General features: G+C 40.3%; 1 protein-coding gene across 3 annotated transcripts; it reads left to right on the top strand.

Moving 5' to 3' along the window:
* Positions 1-203: 203 nt before the first annotated feature.
* Positions 204-12,465, top strand: LOC114555852 (solute carrier family 2, facilitated glucose transporter member 11). 3 transcript variants are annotated; one of them, XM_028578587.1, is made up of 12 exons: positions 204-292; positions 7,990-8,088; positions 8,375-8,535; positions 8,638-8,762; positions 9,238-9,367; positions 9,489-9,637; positions 9,984-10,171; positions 10,743-10,853; positions 11,308-11,409; positions 11,542-11,617; positions 11,721-11,848; positions 11,984-12,465. In XM_028578587.1, exons 1-12 carry the CDS (start codon positions 254-256, stop codon positions 12,152-12,154), a joined length of 1,479 nt encoding a protein of 492 aa, XP_028434388.1. In that variant the 5' UTR covers positions 204-253; the 3' UTR covers positions 12,155-12,465. The 3 variants fall into 3 exon arrangements, with proteins under 3 accessions (XP_028434388.1, XP_028434389.1, XP_028434385.1); XM_028578588.1 differs by lacking the exon at positions 204-292 and adding an exon at positions 1,063-1,286; XM_028578584.1 differs by lacking the exon at positions 204-292 and adding an exon at positions 7,341-7,869.
* The last annotated feature ends 5,458 nt before the right edge of the window (positions 12,466-17,923 follow it).

The following is a 17,923-nucleotide window of genomic DNA, read 5'->3' as shown; positions in this document are numbered from 1 at the left end:
TATGTCTGTATGTTTGAATAGGTTTCCCATTTAATCCATTTAGACAACAAAGGGTGAATATTATTTCTGTATTTGGGTCAGCAGTCCCTCGTTTAGCCTCAGCAGGAATGTGCTCTAAGAAGTGAATTAGTCTACCCCTCTGCAGCTGAGATCATATGACGCACCTTACAATAGACTGCCATTATGTAAGTGCTTTGACTGAACATCCCTTATAAATGATCCATTCAAACAATATTTTACAGCAGCTCCCAAAATGAACTTCAATGAGGAGTCGACGCAATCAAAAAGAGAGGTGAGTTTAAATTGACCCGCGAAAACCATTTTACTAGCAAGGAACACACCATCAGCTAAAATACGTTTTATACAATACAATTTATTTATGAAAGATGATTGCTGCACGTGAAGTCGCTTGTAGCTAGCTAGATAGATAGATAGATAGATAGATAGATAGATAGATAGATAGAGATAGATTTTTATTGATCCCAAAAATGGGAAATTACAGTGTTACAGCAGCAAAATATCAGACACACAGCACACATACAGAATATACATGAAATAATAGGATATAATATACATGAAATAATGAATAGGATAGAATACAAGAACAAATATTTAAAATATATTCAAGCTAGTTATCTGTTGTAGGGAAGCTTCGGTAGGGAATTCCCCGTAGCACCCAGGCACGACTCTCTTAGGACCTTAAGGAGAGGAAGAAAAAGGGTGGGAGGGAGGGGCACAGAATGCAAGAGAGAATGAGAGGAGAGGGTTAGGTGAGTATTTATAGGAAACTGGTAGAGGCGTGGTTGAAGTGTGGCCTTGCTCCCGAAATCCTGCTAGGTAACTTTTATTCACAAGCAAGGACCACACTATCAACCATTTTTCAATGAAAGATGATTGGTGTGCGAGGCGTGAAGTCACTTGTTGTTATTGGTTTGCTGACTGTGTTGTGGGGAAGTTTTGGTAGAGAATCCGCTGTAGCAGCCGGACATGACAGACCCCTAGAACCTCCAGTTACTTGAAAGGAGATAGAGTGGATCTGAGATGTTGTGATATAATCGGATGTAGCAATGAATGACTGGGGGACTAATTGCCCATGATTTGTATTAATTGTACTGGTATGCCATGTTACATTACATGTCATTAAGCTGACGATTTTATCCAAAGCAACTTCCATTAAGTGCATTCAACCATGAAGGTACAAACTTGGGACTCCATGTGGAAGACCAATGACGAGCTAAACAGATGTGAACAATTGGGAGGATCAACCGTACATGATTTGTATTACAGTAAGTGTTCTGGGATGCCATTTCAGGAGGTTGAAATCGTGGCTCCAATCCTGAAGGAATGTCCGAAGTAATGAACTGGAGAAATGAGTACATGGTTGAAGTGCTGGTGCAACCATAATCGAATACCCACTTGGGCTGACGCAGAGATGAAGAGAGGCTCTGTGAATGTTATCTCAGGAATGTCCAGAGTTGCGAGTAGTTTGCAAGAGTCTCGAAAGGATTCAGTGATTGGACTTTGAAGTAAAGGCGAGTGTAAGCTGACCGGATTGATTGGCCTAGCTTGCTTTAAGAATAGCCTACCATGGAGTCGTTTGAGAAATAAGACTGGAATGTACGTGTGACGGCGTGGCAAAGCAGTTTTGCCGCCTATCATGTGTAGGCGGCTTAAGATGATTTTGCTGCACCTGTATCCAACGAATCTAAATCTGAAATCCCAAAAATATAAATGTATTTATGTCGCGATACTACAGGCAATATATATTTATATCTATAGCTCTCATCTGGAAGAAATTGAAGGCACCTTCAATTGGTGCTTGGATCAGTATGGTGGAATATATGTCCATGGAGGGATTGACCTAAACTAAAAAACTAATTGGGGATGTATGAGAAAATTTGGAAACCATTTGACCAATATAAAACCTAGGGGAGCTACAGAGGGAAAATACAGGGTAGGAGATCTAATATCCAATACGTGGTGAACCCCAGAAGGGCAAAGGGCTAGGGCATTTCTTGGAGGGTAATAACAGAGGTACAATTCTTGTTTGTGCGTATTGTAGCCTTGTTGGTGGTGCCATTGTTCTGTGCATATGATACTGTCATATTTGATGATACTTGTCATGTTCTAATAAGGCAGATGTTGGAAGAGAGATTTTGTTGGGGGATGGGACGAGGGGTATTATTGTATTGCAGAGAAAACAAAAACATTGTTAAAGAAAATTACCGGAAAAGTTAAGTAATATTTAGAAATGTAAATTGAAAAGTATGATGTTAAAGAGCTGTTCGGTGTCCGTTTGTCTGTTATGAACATTGTTGTTACTACAGCATTGCATTGTGGGATATGTATGTCGGCGTTGTGTCCAGTGTTTGCATGATGTAATTTTTACTGGAAAAAGTATGCAATTCACGTACTATTGGTTTCATAATAATGTGTCATTTAAGAGTAAACTTAAAACTCTCCTCTTTGATAAAGCTTATAGTTAGGGACCGTTTGGTATTTATGGCATGGACCACCGGAGGAAAATAGGGGAGGGTCATGTCTTTTTATTCTTTATTGAGGGGGGGGTCACCCAACTTTTGTATTCATGAAACAGCTAGATTTCAAAGTGGCTTGTTTGGTGCATATGTTTCCATGTAGCTCTTAGTCTCGGCCCTCCTTTGCTACCAGATGGGTCTGACCCATGAGTTTGCTGTGGGGCAGGGTGAGCTGCCCCCCTGGTGGCTGAAATGGGTAATTACATTGTTTAAAAAAAAAAGTATTTCCTGGCTGACGATGGGAGCAACAGGACGTAAAAAACGAAAATGAATGTTGCTAGTCTGGACATTTTACCATGCCAAGGTTGCAATAAAGGTTTCCTAAATGCCACATTTGATGTCAGCTTACTAATTGATTGCGGGTTTTGTGTAGATTTGGACTTTTATATGTTTATTCCACTTTCTTTAAACGGCGCAGTGGAGGAAGCCTAGTGACGAGTCCATAGCACCCAGTTTGTGTGTTGAATGTTACCCAGAGGGCCTTGCCGAATGGTCTCAATGTTTTATTGTTTTATTTCATGTGAATACTAGTTTACTAGAGGAGTAACTTAGTATTTGAAGTAATGCAGTAATGCAGGAAGTGTGCATTTAGTTTCCATGCTTATTGTGTTTCCACAACAATGTTAGTGAAATGGCCACCACACCATAACAGAGGAGTGTGATGCGTCAGATCTGCAGAGGTTTAGTCGGGTATGTCCTGGCTGAAAAAAAAAATGAGAATCTGTTTATATTTGCCAAGCGCAAACCAGTACAGCAAGTACTGCTGTACTGTATTGCATTTTTTTTTGCTTTGTAAGGCAGATTTAACATAGAAACACAGTTAGTTAAGTTATTGGAGGAGGGTCATGCCTTTTTTCCAAATCGTTTTGGAGGGTCATAGAATTTTTTTATACTGGCGAGGGGAGGGTCATATCTTTTTTGGCTAAATGTCCCAAAACTCCTCCGGTGGCCCCTTAAATAAATAACGAACAGTCCCTTAGGTGTTGTGAGGAGTTGCAGTGTTCGCCTAGACCAGTTGGGGAGGGTGTATAGCTCCAGACATGGCCTTCTCTTCTTTGCTTCTCTTCATATTCGTCAGATTAATCTACCAACCCTTATAGAACTGGCTCAGGTTTGCCTTGCACCAGCTCTTAATTATGCTGTTATAGTTTTAGACTGCTGGGGGACTTCCTTTGACACACTGAGCTCCTTTCTCCTCTCTCTTTCCATCTGTGTGCATTAGAGCTTAGATCGGGCCCAAAAAATCAAGCCCGACACAACCCGAGCCCGAGCCCAAGCCTGATTTCAACCCGACACTTTAATACGTGGGCTGTTATAACTGACGTTCTCAACTACAATTCCGAGTTGTTTGAACAGCAGAAATCTGTTTAGAATTATCTTAATGAATAATGCAACAAAGACGAAGCATGTAAACTGCGTTGTTTGTTTATTCAGAATGGAATGGATCCGAATGAAGAAACGTAAAAATAAAACCCCCTTTGTGAGGGCTTGCCTCGCCCTCAGGGGTATGCTTGGATAAGTAACAAAAGAGGACATTGAAGGCAGACTATCATCTTTTCTGCCATGGCAAGCCTGCTTCATGTGTCTGTTCATTGTCGAAGTCCCCGTTTTTTTTGCTGTCATAGGCGAGCAGCGTGCCGCACTTAATGCACTCGACAAAGCCAACACATATGTTGTCACTGTGCACGACTTGTTTAGAATGGTTCCATACCTCCGACTTTCCTCCAAATTTAATTAATTAAAGTTAATTCTCCTGTTTTTCTTTTTTTCTTTACATCTTCAAGCTCCATGTTGCACTTAAGCTACACAATACAGCACAGCAGGCCCGGTGTGTAATAACGGCTCGGGCTCGGGTCGGGCTCAGGCAGAGAATCTAAACTCTAGTTTGCATCCATGTCCCAGAAATGCTTGTTACTAACTTAGCTCTGGGGAGCTTATTCTCTGGAGTCCTTATGTTTTTTTGCCCAGCAGTTTTCCTTGGATTAGGGTGGCACCTAAATCATGGTTGCAGCTGTCGCCGTGGTCCTGCTCTGCTACACCCTGCTACGCCCTGCTACGTCCTGCTATGCAGCGCTCAATGGACACTCAGGTGGTTCCACTGCTTTGGAAAACAGCAGTCGTGACCCCCCTTCCAAAAGTCTCCCATCCATCCGCATCCAAGGATTATCGGCCCATCGCTCTCACCTCTCTTTTAGTTAAATCACTTGAGCGGATCATTAAAACACACATCATTAACTCCTGTAGGCATGTCCTTGACCCTTTACAATTTGCCTATAGATTTGGGAGGGGGACGCACGATGCCATTGCAGTGCTTTTAAACTATTTGTATACCCACCTGGAGGGCTGTAAAACGCATGCTCGCATCTTATTTGCAGACTTTTCATCAGCATTCAATACAATCCACCCACTCATTTTAGCAAACAGACTTAGAGACAATTTCCAGCTAAACTCAACATTAATTAAATGGATTTTGGATTTCCTGAGTGGGAGGCCACAAAGAGTAAGGGTGGGAAACACATTATCTGGGGTGCGCTTTACCTCAATTGGGACACCACAAGGTAGTGTCTTGTCACCACTGCTCTATATATTGTACACCGATTGTTGTCGCAGTAGTTACCCAGGACGTCATATAATTAAATTTGCAGATGATACTGCTGTGATTAGTTTACTGGAGCGAGATGAAACTGAACATGGTCCAGTGTTGCAGGAATTTGCTGACTGGTGTGAAGCCTCCCAGTTGCAGTTAAACACGTCTAAGACAAAAGAATTGGTCTTTGATTTTAGACGTGGGGCTTCCTCACCCACTCCAACTCTGATTAGAGGAGAGGAGATAGAGATGGTGACGGAGTGCAAATATCTCGGTCTCATCATTGATCATAAATTATTCTGGGATCAGTGTGCTGATGCAGTTTTTAAAAAGGGCCAACAACGTTTGTATTTTCTTAGGAAACTTAACTATTTTAATGTCGACAACAAAATTTTGACTCTTTTTTATAAGTCCTTTATCAAGAGTATTCTCTCTTACTGTATTGTATGTTGGTATGGACATTCAAAAATCACCCATAGGAACAAATTGGGGAAGATTGTTAAAATCTGTGGAAAAATTGTTGGTAGGCAACAGGTAGACCTGTACCAACTATATCTGACCAGATTGGCACAGAAGGCAGATAGGGTTTGTATGGATATAACCCATCCACTGTCAGTGGAGTTCAAGCCGCTCCCTTCCGGTCGTAGATATAGATACCCCAATATCAGAACCAACCAAGCAAAAAACTCATTAATTCCTATGTAAATAACCCAGTTAAATAAGGTTTAGGGAGGGCTATAACTGAAGGAATATATGTGGTAGGACAATCTGCAGTAGTTTTTATTTTTATTTTATTTATTTATGATATTGTATTGTATTGTAATATACTCTTTTTGCTGTATTCTATTTATTGATGTGTTGGATGGGTAGCGCTGTGGATGTCTGGCTCGGTGTTTGTGTTGTGGATTATGTGTCTATATGTCTACATGTGTACAACAAATTGCCTCTCGGGGACATTAAACTTTTCTAAGTCTAAGTCTAAGTATGCCCTGCAGTGCCCTGCTACACCCTGTAACACCCTGCAGTGCCTTGCAATGCTGTGAACTGCTACAACTATTATTTCTAGTCATAGTTCCATTATCTTTATTGTGACTATTATTGCCACTGTTCATCACACCCCTAACTGGCACAGTCAGACACTGCCTACCAAGAGCCTGGGTCTGTATGAGGTTTCACCCTAAAAGGAGGTTTTCCTCACCACCACCGTTTGAGAGAAACAGGTAAAAGAGCAAAGATACCAATATGTCCAGGTAAGATGGCTGAGGTTATGTACACAGCTATAAAAAAAAGTGAAAAACACTATATCTTTACAATAGTAAAACTGCGTTCTTACTGTTTTTCAGAAAGTAATGGATGTGGAAGCAATGGAAACACCACATTCATTAGTATTTAGAGATGATGCAGACATCCAATGTGATGAAGAAAACTTGCCACATGATGCTGGAGAGAGGCAGGATTAGTCACACTATTCTTTGTCACTGTTACGTATGTACCTTTAGTTTTAAGTAATTCCATAAATTACCAGAGACAAAATACCATATTGAAGACAACTGCTGATTTTCATTCCTTCTTGTTTATCTTACATATAAATTGGTATATTATACAATCTATATCTTTTCCTTAAATAAACTATTGAGTAGCGTCAAGTGACTCAAATTGTTCAAACTGTAAAGATGAAAAAGTTTGTAATTTCTGTATTGGTGTTTGACGCTAGTGTTTTTACTCTCAGTATGTTCTGAGTGACGGTGTGTGTTATCTCAGTGAGACTTGTGCATAGTGTTTGGCTGCACTGAGCCTGTTTTGAGACATGTGTTAAGAGTTGTGTTGATTTGAATGAGTTTTGGAGATGATGTGAACTGTTTAGCTCAGGTGACTGTTGGTAGTGCAGACTGTAGTTTGAGTTTTGCCCATGTGACTCCAGTTGTGCCCACTGTCGTTTAGCAATTGAAAAAACTGTAGTATCACATTACATGTTTCAAAGTTATTTAGATGTCCATACCTTCATTATTAAATTTGTATATTATTAGCAAACTGAACCTGTAACATAAAGTGTTACATGATATGTTGCTGTACTTGAATTACCTAATTGTCATTGCGTACATTTCTGTACAGTGGCCGAGACGGTTCTACACAAACAAAAAAGCTACAACACAAACGCAAAAGCTACAACACAAACACAAAAGCAACAACACAAACGCAAAAGAAGACCAGTTATGAGTGACATAATGTTGGTGTAATAACTAAGCTATTACGTTTTTATTGTTGTATCTCTCTTCGGTGTTGCACTTTGTAGACGGTCCCTGCGCAGCGGTCCCAAGCCGGCTGCTTATATTTCAATTTTATTTGTCCAGGTCTGAGGACGACTCGTTTTGATGAAAACCAGGTTTTAGCTCGTTGTCTACCTTACGGTAGGAAAGAGGAGTCGTTTGTGTTTTGATAAGTTATTGATGACGGAAGTTTAGTAACTATCATTCCAACTCACCGGACTTGATGGGTTTATGTATGGTGTTAAATGGAGCCGATTCTCTTCACCTCGCAGTCACTCTATATATCTTGACAACAGATCACTTCTCCTCAGGCTTTGTTGAGAGCAAAATCTATACATGAAGGATATACCTACTCTGTGATAAACTACAAACAATATTAGACTTTAAACAAAACATCGGCGACAAAATGCCAAAAGAATTTGCGGATGAATATCAACCTTTGCTTATTAAAGAAACCAAAGATAAAAAGCGACACAAGGTATGTGGATTATCAGAAAATAAGAGTTTTAAATTATCATCTGTAGACACGCAATGATGCAGCTTTCTATCCATGATTATATATGTAAATACTTGTTTTGTATCTCTTTTTTTATTGCAGTTTCCGAACAAATCACTTCTGCTGGCTGCGTGTGCTGCGTGTATAGGGGGAACCTTTCAGTGTGGATATAATATATCTATCATCAATGCTCCCACAACGGTAATAACCCTACTGTCTGTCACTGGACTTATTGCACAGTATTGATGCACAGTATTAACACTATTGTAGCCTACTCATGTTACAAACCTAATAGATTAGTCAGTAGTTAGTTATTAATAAATTACACATAAGTGACATGTTTTCCATTATTAAGTAGGCCTACATATCCACTACATGTCTGGTAAATATGCATGCACAAATGTATCTTTTTAATATCTTAGATCAGGGATCATCATTTTAATTTCACCTGCTGAATTTGCATGTTGTGTTTTTCTTTTGTCTCCAGCATGTGCAGAATTTCATCAACCAAACCTGGAGGGAGCGTTACCAAACTGACATATCAGCAGATGTTCTCACCCTGCTTTGGTCCACTGTTGTGTCTATATTCACCATAGGAGGACTTCTAGGAGTGACAGTCGGTGGGACATTATCTGTGAAGCTGGGGAGGTATACAGAAAGATGATATGGCATATTTTGGCAAAATGACCCTATTCTCCATAGCCAATTGTATTTCAGTTATAAAGCCGTAATACAATGTTACTTTTCCAGGAAAGGGACGCTGTTGGCCAATAATATATTTGCTTTAATGGCTGCTCTGCTAATGGGTCTAAGTTACCCTACAGGATTGTTTGAATTACTCATCATTGGACGTCTTCTTATTGGAATATATGCAGGTAAATAATCCAGAGTGTACATACCAGTGAAACACATCATTGTATTATATGTGTAATAGTCTTGATATATATTTGGTTTGAATATAAGAAGCTACATAGGCCAAAATTGAATACTTAACATACATACTGTATACAACTGTACTAAGCACTATAATATACATACATACATACATACATACGCATGCACGTACTACATGCATGCATAATGTCAGAATGTATGAGTATGAGGTATATATGAATGTGAGTATGTATGTATGTGTGTTTAAAAAAGAGGTTGGGGTGGATGGCTGGGACGAACTAACATGTGACTTTTACCCAGGAGACCGGTGTTTGTGTCATAGAACCTAGTACCGGTATATGTATGTGCAAGTGAAGTATTCAATTTTGGCCAAGGCAGCTCCTTATAGTTTGAACGTTGCATGTAAAACTTCTGAAAACTTCTGAAAACGTCTTTAATCATGTTTTTTTTTCACAGGCATTGGCCTTTGTGTTCAACCCCAGTATTTGGGTGAAATAGCTCCAACTGCATTTCGTGGTGCCATGGGAATGGGAACTTCTATTTTCATAACTGGTGGGATCTTGACTGGACAAGTGATTGGCCTTAAGTAAGTTAACTCTAGGCATATTTGATTTTCACACAAAATATTAACCTTTCCACAGCATCTGTGTTGGCAAGATTGAATTGCTATATTGTGATTTTGTTTAGACATGTCTGTGTTTTCACAGAGAGCTCCTGGGTAAAGAAGAGCACTGGCCAATCCTGCTCTCCACCACATGTATCCCAGCATTGCTGCAGCTCCTGATCCTACCCTGGTTCCCAGAGAGCCCGCGCTACCTGCTCATTGACAAAGGAGATGATGAGGGATGTAAGAAAGGTAAACTTACACTGCAACTGCTACACAGTTACTTCCTTTTCAAAAATCTGTGTTATTTTATCTTTGGCCTGCAAAGCTGGATGTAGTGCACATGACAGCGTAGTTTCAAAGGCTGAGGACTCCCTTTGTCTGGAATCACCAGAGGAAGAGAAACAGTTGTCCTCATGGCAGTGGGTTCAAGCATGTGATAACATTCTGGTAACGCCATGATGATGTGAAATGGTTTGACGCTGGAAACCTTTTAACCAGATTCTCAAAAACAGCCCCTGTAGCTTGACCTGATGAGAAGAATAGTGTATGTGGAGAAAACTACAAGCACGCTTGTCATGTGTTTTCCTGACTGCAGCCCTGAAGCAACTTCACGGTATATCTGGCTGTGATGGTGAGTGGGCGGATATCGAGAAGGAGAAAAATTATTTAGTGGATTTCCAGGCCAAGAAACCCTGGGAGCTCTTGACTGATCGTAGTGTCCGCAGGCAGCTTCTCACCGTCTTGCTGCTCAACGCTGCACAACAGCTGAATGGCATCAATGCTGTATGTACACGATCATATACCCATTGTCTTTCAATATCCTCTGTCCTGCTGTCTCTCACAACGTGGAATCTATTTCTCAGTGCTCACATTGCCAACTATTAAGAAATACCACCAAAGATTACTAAAAGTTCTGTTTTTATGACTCCATGCCGGCAATAGCCGTGGCCAGAGGCATTATGTTTTTGGGTTATCCGTACTATTCCTGTGAACGTGATATCTCAGGAATGTCTTGAGGGAATTTCTTTAGGTTTGGCTTAGATTTAGGAGGTGAAATGTCACTGTGAACTCACGTCTCTCCCATTCTCATGACCGCAATATCTCAGGAACACCTTAAGCCATTTGGTCAGATGGTGAATTGGTAACACTAATCTTAAACTGTGGTGATTCACGTTTCGCCCAATAATAAACTTAATACATTTTGTTAAATTCCTTCAACGACTTCTCTACATATATTATATGAGTCTGGACAGACATGAATGTAAACTGTGACTTGACTGATTGGCAGAGGCAAACAATGGCTATTTCTATTTTATTTGTAATATGTTTTTTTTTTGGTCTATATTTCCTGTAGATTTACTTCTACGCAGATTACTTGTTCAGACAATCTGGCATCCCCGCTGATAAAATATCATATGTGACCATTGGCACTGGTGCCTGTGAATGCATCACAGCTTTAACATGTGTAAGTATGAGTTTTACATTATATTTTTGTGTCCATTACTTTCTTACAGTTCTGATGTTCCTTCATGCTACAGAAAAGAAGATAAATAAGAGTAGGTGCCCAACAACAAGGATAAAACAGTTAAGACCTTTCTAATAAAAACAAACAAAACAAAAAGATTTGGACTAAAGTTTGGAAAGTTAGAGCACTTCTGAAATAAAGTAAAACAGAACACCAAAGTGGAAAATTATCTTTTTTAAGAAAACAAACAGAACAGGAACATGACATAATATTGTACATGTGGTAAAGGAAACAAAACATAAAACAAAGCAAGGTATGAATAAAATTAGTAAAACAGGGCATACAATGTAAAACAGGACAGAACCAAACTGACAATATCCCATAAAAGGTCAAAGTTAAATTCAGAGAAAGCCTGGAGAGTCTCTTTAGTTTTGTGACATGCTGTGTCTCACAGGGTTTGCTCATTGACCGTCTGGGAAGGAAAGTGCTCATTACGGGAGGATACACACTGATGAGTATCTGCTGCATTTTATTTACACTGACGCTCTCTTTCCAGGTGATTAACCTCATTGTAAAAAAATAAGATACAGTATTTAAACCTTTGTTTTATGCAATATCTCACATTTGACCATTGATAAGACTTCTACTTTGTGCTAACATTTCTTTTGTGTGATTTTCTTTCTCTCAGGATGCCAGCCCAGTATTTCCATACATGAGCATGGTGTGTGTATTTGCTTTTATCCTGAGTTTTGGCTTAGGTCCAGGTAACTAACTTTTTAATCCATTGAGTCTTTTTCTTTAGCAGCTGCTGTTGCACAGCAGTTATAACTAATGGGATTTCTTTTGTTGTTTGTTGGTTCTGTGAAGGTGGCGTGACAAACATTTTGACCACTGAGCTATTCACACAAACGGCACGGCCTGCAGCGTACATAGTTGCAGGATCATTGAACTGGTTGAGCTTCTTCTTCATAGGCCTGGTCTTCCCTTTTATTGTGGTAGGAGTCCAGAAAGTATATCTTCATTTTTAAATGTTTTGTCATTATCTTTGAAAATTTTGAAACACAACTTAAAAGCTTGGATGTTTGAGAGATTTGGACTCACTTGTGTTTTATTCTGTTTTATTTGCACAGATCGGGCTGCAGCAGTACTGTTTCCTGGTGTTCCTGGCTGTCTGCTCCTTAATGGCAATCTACATTTTCCTTTTTGTTCCTGAAACCAAGAACAAAACCTTCGTGGAAATCCAGAATGAGTTTCAGTCCAGAAAGGCCCGCAGTGCTGATGGAGCAGGGACGACACTGTGATCGACTTTTAGAAGAATCAGTTTTAATTTTGTATGTCTCACAATATTTACAGTATGTCACAAAGATGAGTAACTAAAAATGAAACATACGCACAACAAAATAGATTACTATAGACATACTGTGAATTTCAGAGATGTAGGCTTTACCGGGTAGTCATAATTACATCTTTTTAGTTCACTTACAGATATAACCACATAAATCAAAGTTATCTTAATTTGTAATATATTGGTATGATCAATGTTGGTTTGTATAACTTTTATAAAGAGTGCTCTATTGAGACTTTTCAATAAAGATCAATTTTTTAAAACCAAGCTTATGCTGTATTAGTGTACTTACAACTACTACAACTATGTCGCAACTCATGATTAAAAACCTCCATAATGGGTAAGTATCTTGCCCAGATTTCAGCAGACATTTTGTTTTGTTTCAGTCCTGTAGATAACCTAACTGTATCTTGTGTGCAGATGAAGAAGGGTTGATTTTTGCTGCTTTTGGTACCGTTACAGACTGCTCTCTCAAGTTTACCAAGGACGGTAAGTTCCCAAAGTTTGGCTTTGTGGGTTTTAAAGTGGAGGAAGATGAGAACATATGTGTTTGTATGAATCTTAGTGTACTCAAGCAGTCTAATGCTCTGCTTATCCTGATCTTTTCTGGCACATGAATGGAGCACATTGGGAATATGTCTGTATGTAAGAATATGATGATGAATATTATTTCTGTATTTGGGTCAGCAGTCCCTTGTTTAGCCTCAGCAGGAATGTGCTCTAAGAAGTTAATTAGTCTACCCCTCTGCAGCTGAGATCATATGATGCACCTTACAATAGGCTGCCATTATGCAAGTGCTTTGACTGAACATCCCTTATAAATGGTCCAATCAAACAATATTTTATAGCAGCTCCCAAAATGAACTTCAATGAGGAGTCCACGCAATCAAAAAGAGAGGTGAGTTCAAATTGACCCCCGAAAACCATTTTTCTAGCAACGACCACACCATCAACTAAGATATGTTTGAACAATTTATTTATGAAAGATGATTGCTGCATGAGGCGTGAAGTCGCTTGTAGATAGATAGATAGATAGATAGATTTTTATTGATCCCAAAAATGGGAAATTACAGTGTTACAGCAGCAAAATATCAGACACACAGCACACATACAGAATATACATGAAACAATAGGATATAATATACATGAAATAATAAATAGGATAGAATACATGAACAAATATTTAAAATATGGGTGAGGCTATTTGCACCCTTGGTACAATTAGCAGTGTATGCTATTCGTACCCTGGTGCAATTAGAAGTGCTATTCGTACCCTGGTGCAATTAGAAATGAATGCTATTCGTACCCCGCCGGTGCACACAGCAATGTGTTCTATTAATACCCCGTCTGGTACAAATATCAATGTATGCTCTTTGCACCCCTGTGCATTTTCAGTACCTTGGCAAATATTTACACACAGTTATCCATACTACTCATGTATTACACCTTTTTGGAATATTATCGCCCTGACATTCTTAGTAAGTAAGTAAGTAAGTAAAATTTATTTGTACAGCGCTTTTCACAGACAAGGTCACAAAGTGCTTTACAATGTGCATAGGCAATAAAACAGTCAATAATATAAAATACAACAAATACAATTATGAAATAAATAACAGACATAGGCTACCCAAAAGCTAGCCTAAACAAGTGAGTCTTCACTAGTCCCTTAAAACAGTCCACATTCTTAGCAAACCTAATGCTGGTTGGTAGAGCATTCCAGAGTCTGGGTGCCATAGCCTAACCATAACCAATCCCACTCATCTTGCAAAAAAAAAATTGCGTTCGCGGGCCCTGACTTGCGCAAAATTTTGCATGCAAATTATCTAATCCAAAATGAAAAAAACAAGATCACTTCACTGGGGAATTGAACCCCACACCAAAGCTCAGTGTTCTAACCACTCACCTAGCAGTTCTTACAGAATGTTATACAACTGTTTATGACTTGGTGTCTTCAAGCCTCGGTTGCTAGGTAACCATACTGTATACAAAAAATAGGTACTAACTAACAAACTAACGGTTGTATGCTTTCACTGAAGACAGAAAGCGCAACTGTAATATCCATTTTCCGCTAGAAATTCAATTGTTATAAACTTTAGAGACAAAACTTTCCTAATATGGCAGTTTCTGCGGTCATGGAAGATGAACGTCCGCAATGATTTTGGTGCACGCGAGCAACGGGTTTTTGTTGTTACGTCACAGGGTGTGAATAGCTCAGCTGTGTGGCCGAGGCAATTCGTACCGGGGGTGCAAATAGACACTCCGTTAAAATATATACAAGCTAGTTATCCGTTTGATGACTGCGTTGTGGGGAAGCTTCGGTAGGGAATTCCCCCGTAGCACCCAGGCACAACAGACTCTCTTAGGACCTTAAGGAGAGGAAGAAAAGGGGGGGGAGGGGCACAGAATGCAAGAGAGAATTATGGTGGAACCATAATCGAGTAGCTGCTTGTGCTGACGCAGAGATGAAGAGAGGCTCTGTCAATGTTATCTCTGGAATTTCCAGATTTGTGAGTAGTTTACAAGAGTCTCGAAAGGATTCAGTGATTGGACTTTGAAGTAAAGGCGAGTGTAAGCTGACCGGATTGATTGGCCTAGCTTGCTTTAAGAATAGCCTACCATGGTGTTGTTTGAGAAATAAGACTGGAATGTGGCGGCGTGGCAAAGCAGTTTTGCCACCTATCATGTGTAGGCATTTTAAGATGATTTTGCTGCACCAGTATCCAACAAATCAAAATCTGAAACCCCAAGAATATAAATGTATTTATGTCGCTATACTACAGGCAATATATATTTATATCTATAGCTCTCATCTGGAAGAAATTGGAGGCACCTACAATTGGTACTTGGATCAAGAATATGGCGCAATGTATGTCCATGGAGAGATTAACGTAAACTAAAAAACTAATTGGGGGTGTATGAGAAAATTTGGAAACCATTTGACCAATTTATTTTTTTTAAAACGTAGGGGAGCTACAGAGGGAAAATACAGGATAGGAGATCTAATATTCAATAGCGTTCGCCTAGACCGGTGGTGGAGGGTGTATAGCTACAGACACGGCACCCCTTCTCTTCTCTGCTTCTCTTTATATTCGTCAGATTCATCTACCAACCCTTATAGAACTGGCTCAGGTTTGCCTTGCACCAGCTCTTAATTATGCTGTTATAGTTTTAGACTGCTGGGGGACTTCCTTTGATGCACTGAGCTCCTTTTTCCTTTCTCTTTCCATCTCTGTGCATTAGGGCTTAGATCGGGCCCAAAAGATCAAGCCCGACCCAACCCGAGCCTGTGCACGTTGTGTCCGAGCCCGGCCCGGCCCGACACCTTAACTGTAATTATGAGCGCAAACCCGATTTCAACCCGACACTTTAATACGTGGGCTGTTATAACTGACGTTCTCAACTACAATTCCGAGTTGTTTGAACTGCAGAAATCTTGCTAGAATTATCTTAATGAATAATGCAACAAGGACAAAGCATGTAAACTGCGTTGTTTGTTTATTCAAAATGGAATGGATAGCAAATTGATCTGAATGAAGAAACGTAAAAGAATTCTCTGCATTTCTCTGTGAGGGCTTGCCTCGCCCTCAGGGGTATGCTTGGAGAAGTAACAAAAGAGGATGTTGAACGGGATCACATGACCAATGGATCGCATGGCTGCTCAGAACTGAAGCTCCTAGCCCCATCTCTGCATTCTCTTTTACTCTACGCCAACTGTTTCGTTTATCACCACGGTAACTTAGTGAAATACATGGAGGAGCGAAAAAGCAGACCCTGCTGCCGTTTACCCGAGCAAAAAATTCTACCAACTCTGCTATCATGGCATCGGCTAGCGGGGTTTCGGATGCTAACGCGGACATACGTATGGAGGCATGGGCGCCGATACCGTGGATGCTCCGGAGCTCGAGCACCCACGGAAAATACTGAGCACCCACTTGTGCCAGGTTGCCAGTAGGCTACATTCATTTAAAATGAATCCTATCTGTATTTGTGAGAAGTGGCGCCGTCCTGAGTTGAAAGATAGCCTGCTTTACGGCTTTGTTATCAAGTTAATAGGCGAGTGTGTTCGCGTCGGCCACTTTCCATTTCCTAAGGTTCTGAAATGCAAACAATTGTTGACTACTTTTGTTTTTTTAAAGGGCATGCGCCTGTGAGCACCCACGGAGGAAAACATAAATCTGCGCCTATGTATGGAGGAGGCCATGGCCAGGGTTCTGGAAAGACAAAAAAGCGGGCTTCAGTCAGTGGTCTGCATCGCAGTGAAGGAAGCGTTAGCAGAAATTGGAACCTCACTTCAACACATCAGGACAGAGCTGGAGAGGCAGGGAACTACAGTAAGAGATTTAATACATCGAATAGACGAGGTGCAGAAGGACAGCACACAGATGAGAAACATGGTGAAAACCTGTACTGATGACCAGAGGAAATTTGAGCTGAAGTTGACTGAACTGGAAGACAGATCCAGAATAAATAACATCCGAATCATTGGGCTTAAAGAGGGCATCGAAAAAGACGACCCAGTTGGATTTTTGCAAAAACAGTTGCCAAAATGGATCCCCTCCTTACGGAACAGGGTTACCATCGAAATTGACAGGGCACGTAGAATCTATGTCAAGGGGACAGCAACACACACGCTGATTCTCAGGTGTCTGAGATACCAGGACCGTCAGATAATTATTCAGGGGGCGAGACAAGCTCAGCAGGAGGGCCAGATTTGTGATTCCAACGCAAAACTGCGCTTTAAGCAGAGGTGTCAAGTACTACAATTACTTCGTTACCTTACTTAAAGTGATGGTTCGGAGTAATGTCACCCTAGGGTCCTTTGCACCATGACCTCGAGCCAAACACCCCCCCAGAAGCTTTTTTCACCTGGGTCTAACATTGGGAGAGTTAGCGTAGAGTAGCGTTATCAGCTGAATAGCTTAGCGCAGGGGCTAATGGACCCACGGTTGTATCTCGTAAATGACCCCACTAATGATGCCCAAAATGATAGCAAACGTCTACAGTAGTACAAATAGGTTATGTACTCATAAAACGATGGATTGGAAAGTTTGTAAGTACACCAGGTTTATTTGTAACATTGTTCATGTTTAACATAGAAAAGCTTTAGACCTGTTTCAGTTAACCAGTTAACCTGGCTTCAGACTGCCTGCAATTTTCACAACATATGGTTCATTGACAATTTTAATCTCTTTTGGGAATGTGGCTCTCTGTTCAGCAGGGATGGAATTCATCCTAACGCACGGGCAGCCAGATGCTATGTGGAAATATGCAGCATGCCCTGGAAACGCAGTGGAATGACTGACTGTTCACATCCTGAAGAAACACACTCAAACACAATTCCCAGATGCGCTCTTCCATAACCTCCTCCTCCTCTAACTAACAACTGACTCTACTAGTCCACAAAACAGCTATATCATTCCAGTTATTATTAGAAACAGACCACACAAAGTGGTCAAGCAGCAATACAATAAGACACATGCTATAATAGTCAATTTAGCGCTCATTCCCCGTCAGCTACAGCCTGCCACAAAAAACGATGCAGATACTTTTCTCAACACACTAACAATGGCTTTATTAAACGTCAGATCCTTAGCGGGAAAATCATTTTTAATCAATGATTTTATTATTTTAACTGAAACCTGGTTGGATCAGAATAACAGCGCTGCTGTCCTTATCAAGTCAGCCCCCCCCCTGGCTTCAGTTTTATGAATGAGAATAGAGTTAA

Source organism: Perca flavescens, chromosome 5 (assembly GCF_004354835.1).
Source record: "Perca flavescens isolate YP-PL-M2 chromosome 5, PFLA_1.0, whole genome shotgun sequence".
NCBI classification, from domain to species: domain Eukaryota; kingdom Metazoa; phylum Chordata; class Actinopteri; order Perciformes; family Percidae; genus Perca; species Perca flavescens.
The sequence above is the reverse complement of the archived record's forward strand: the minus strand, read 5'-3'. Positions and strand labels throughout refer to the sequence as shown.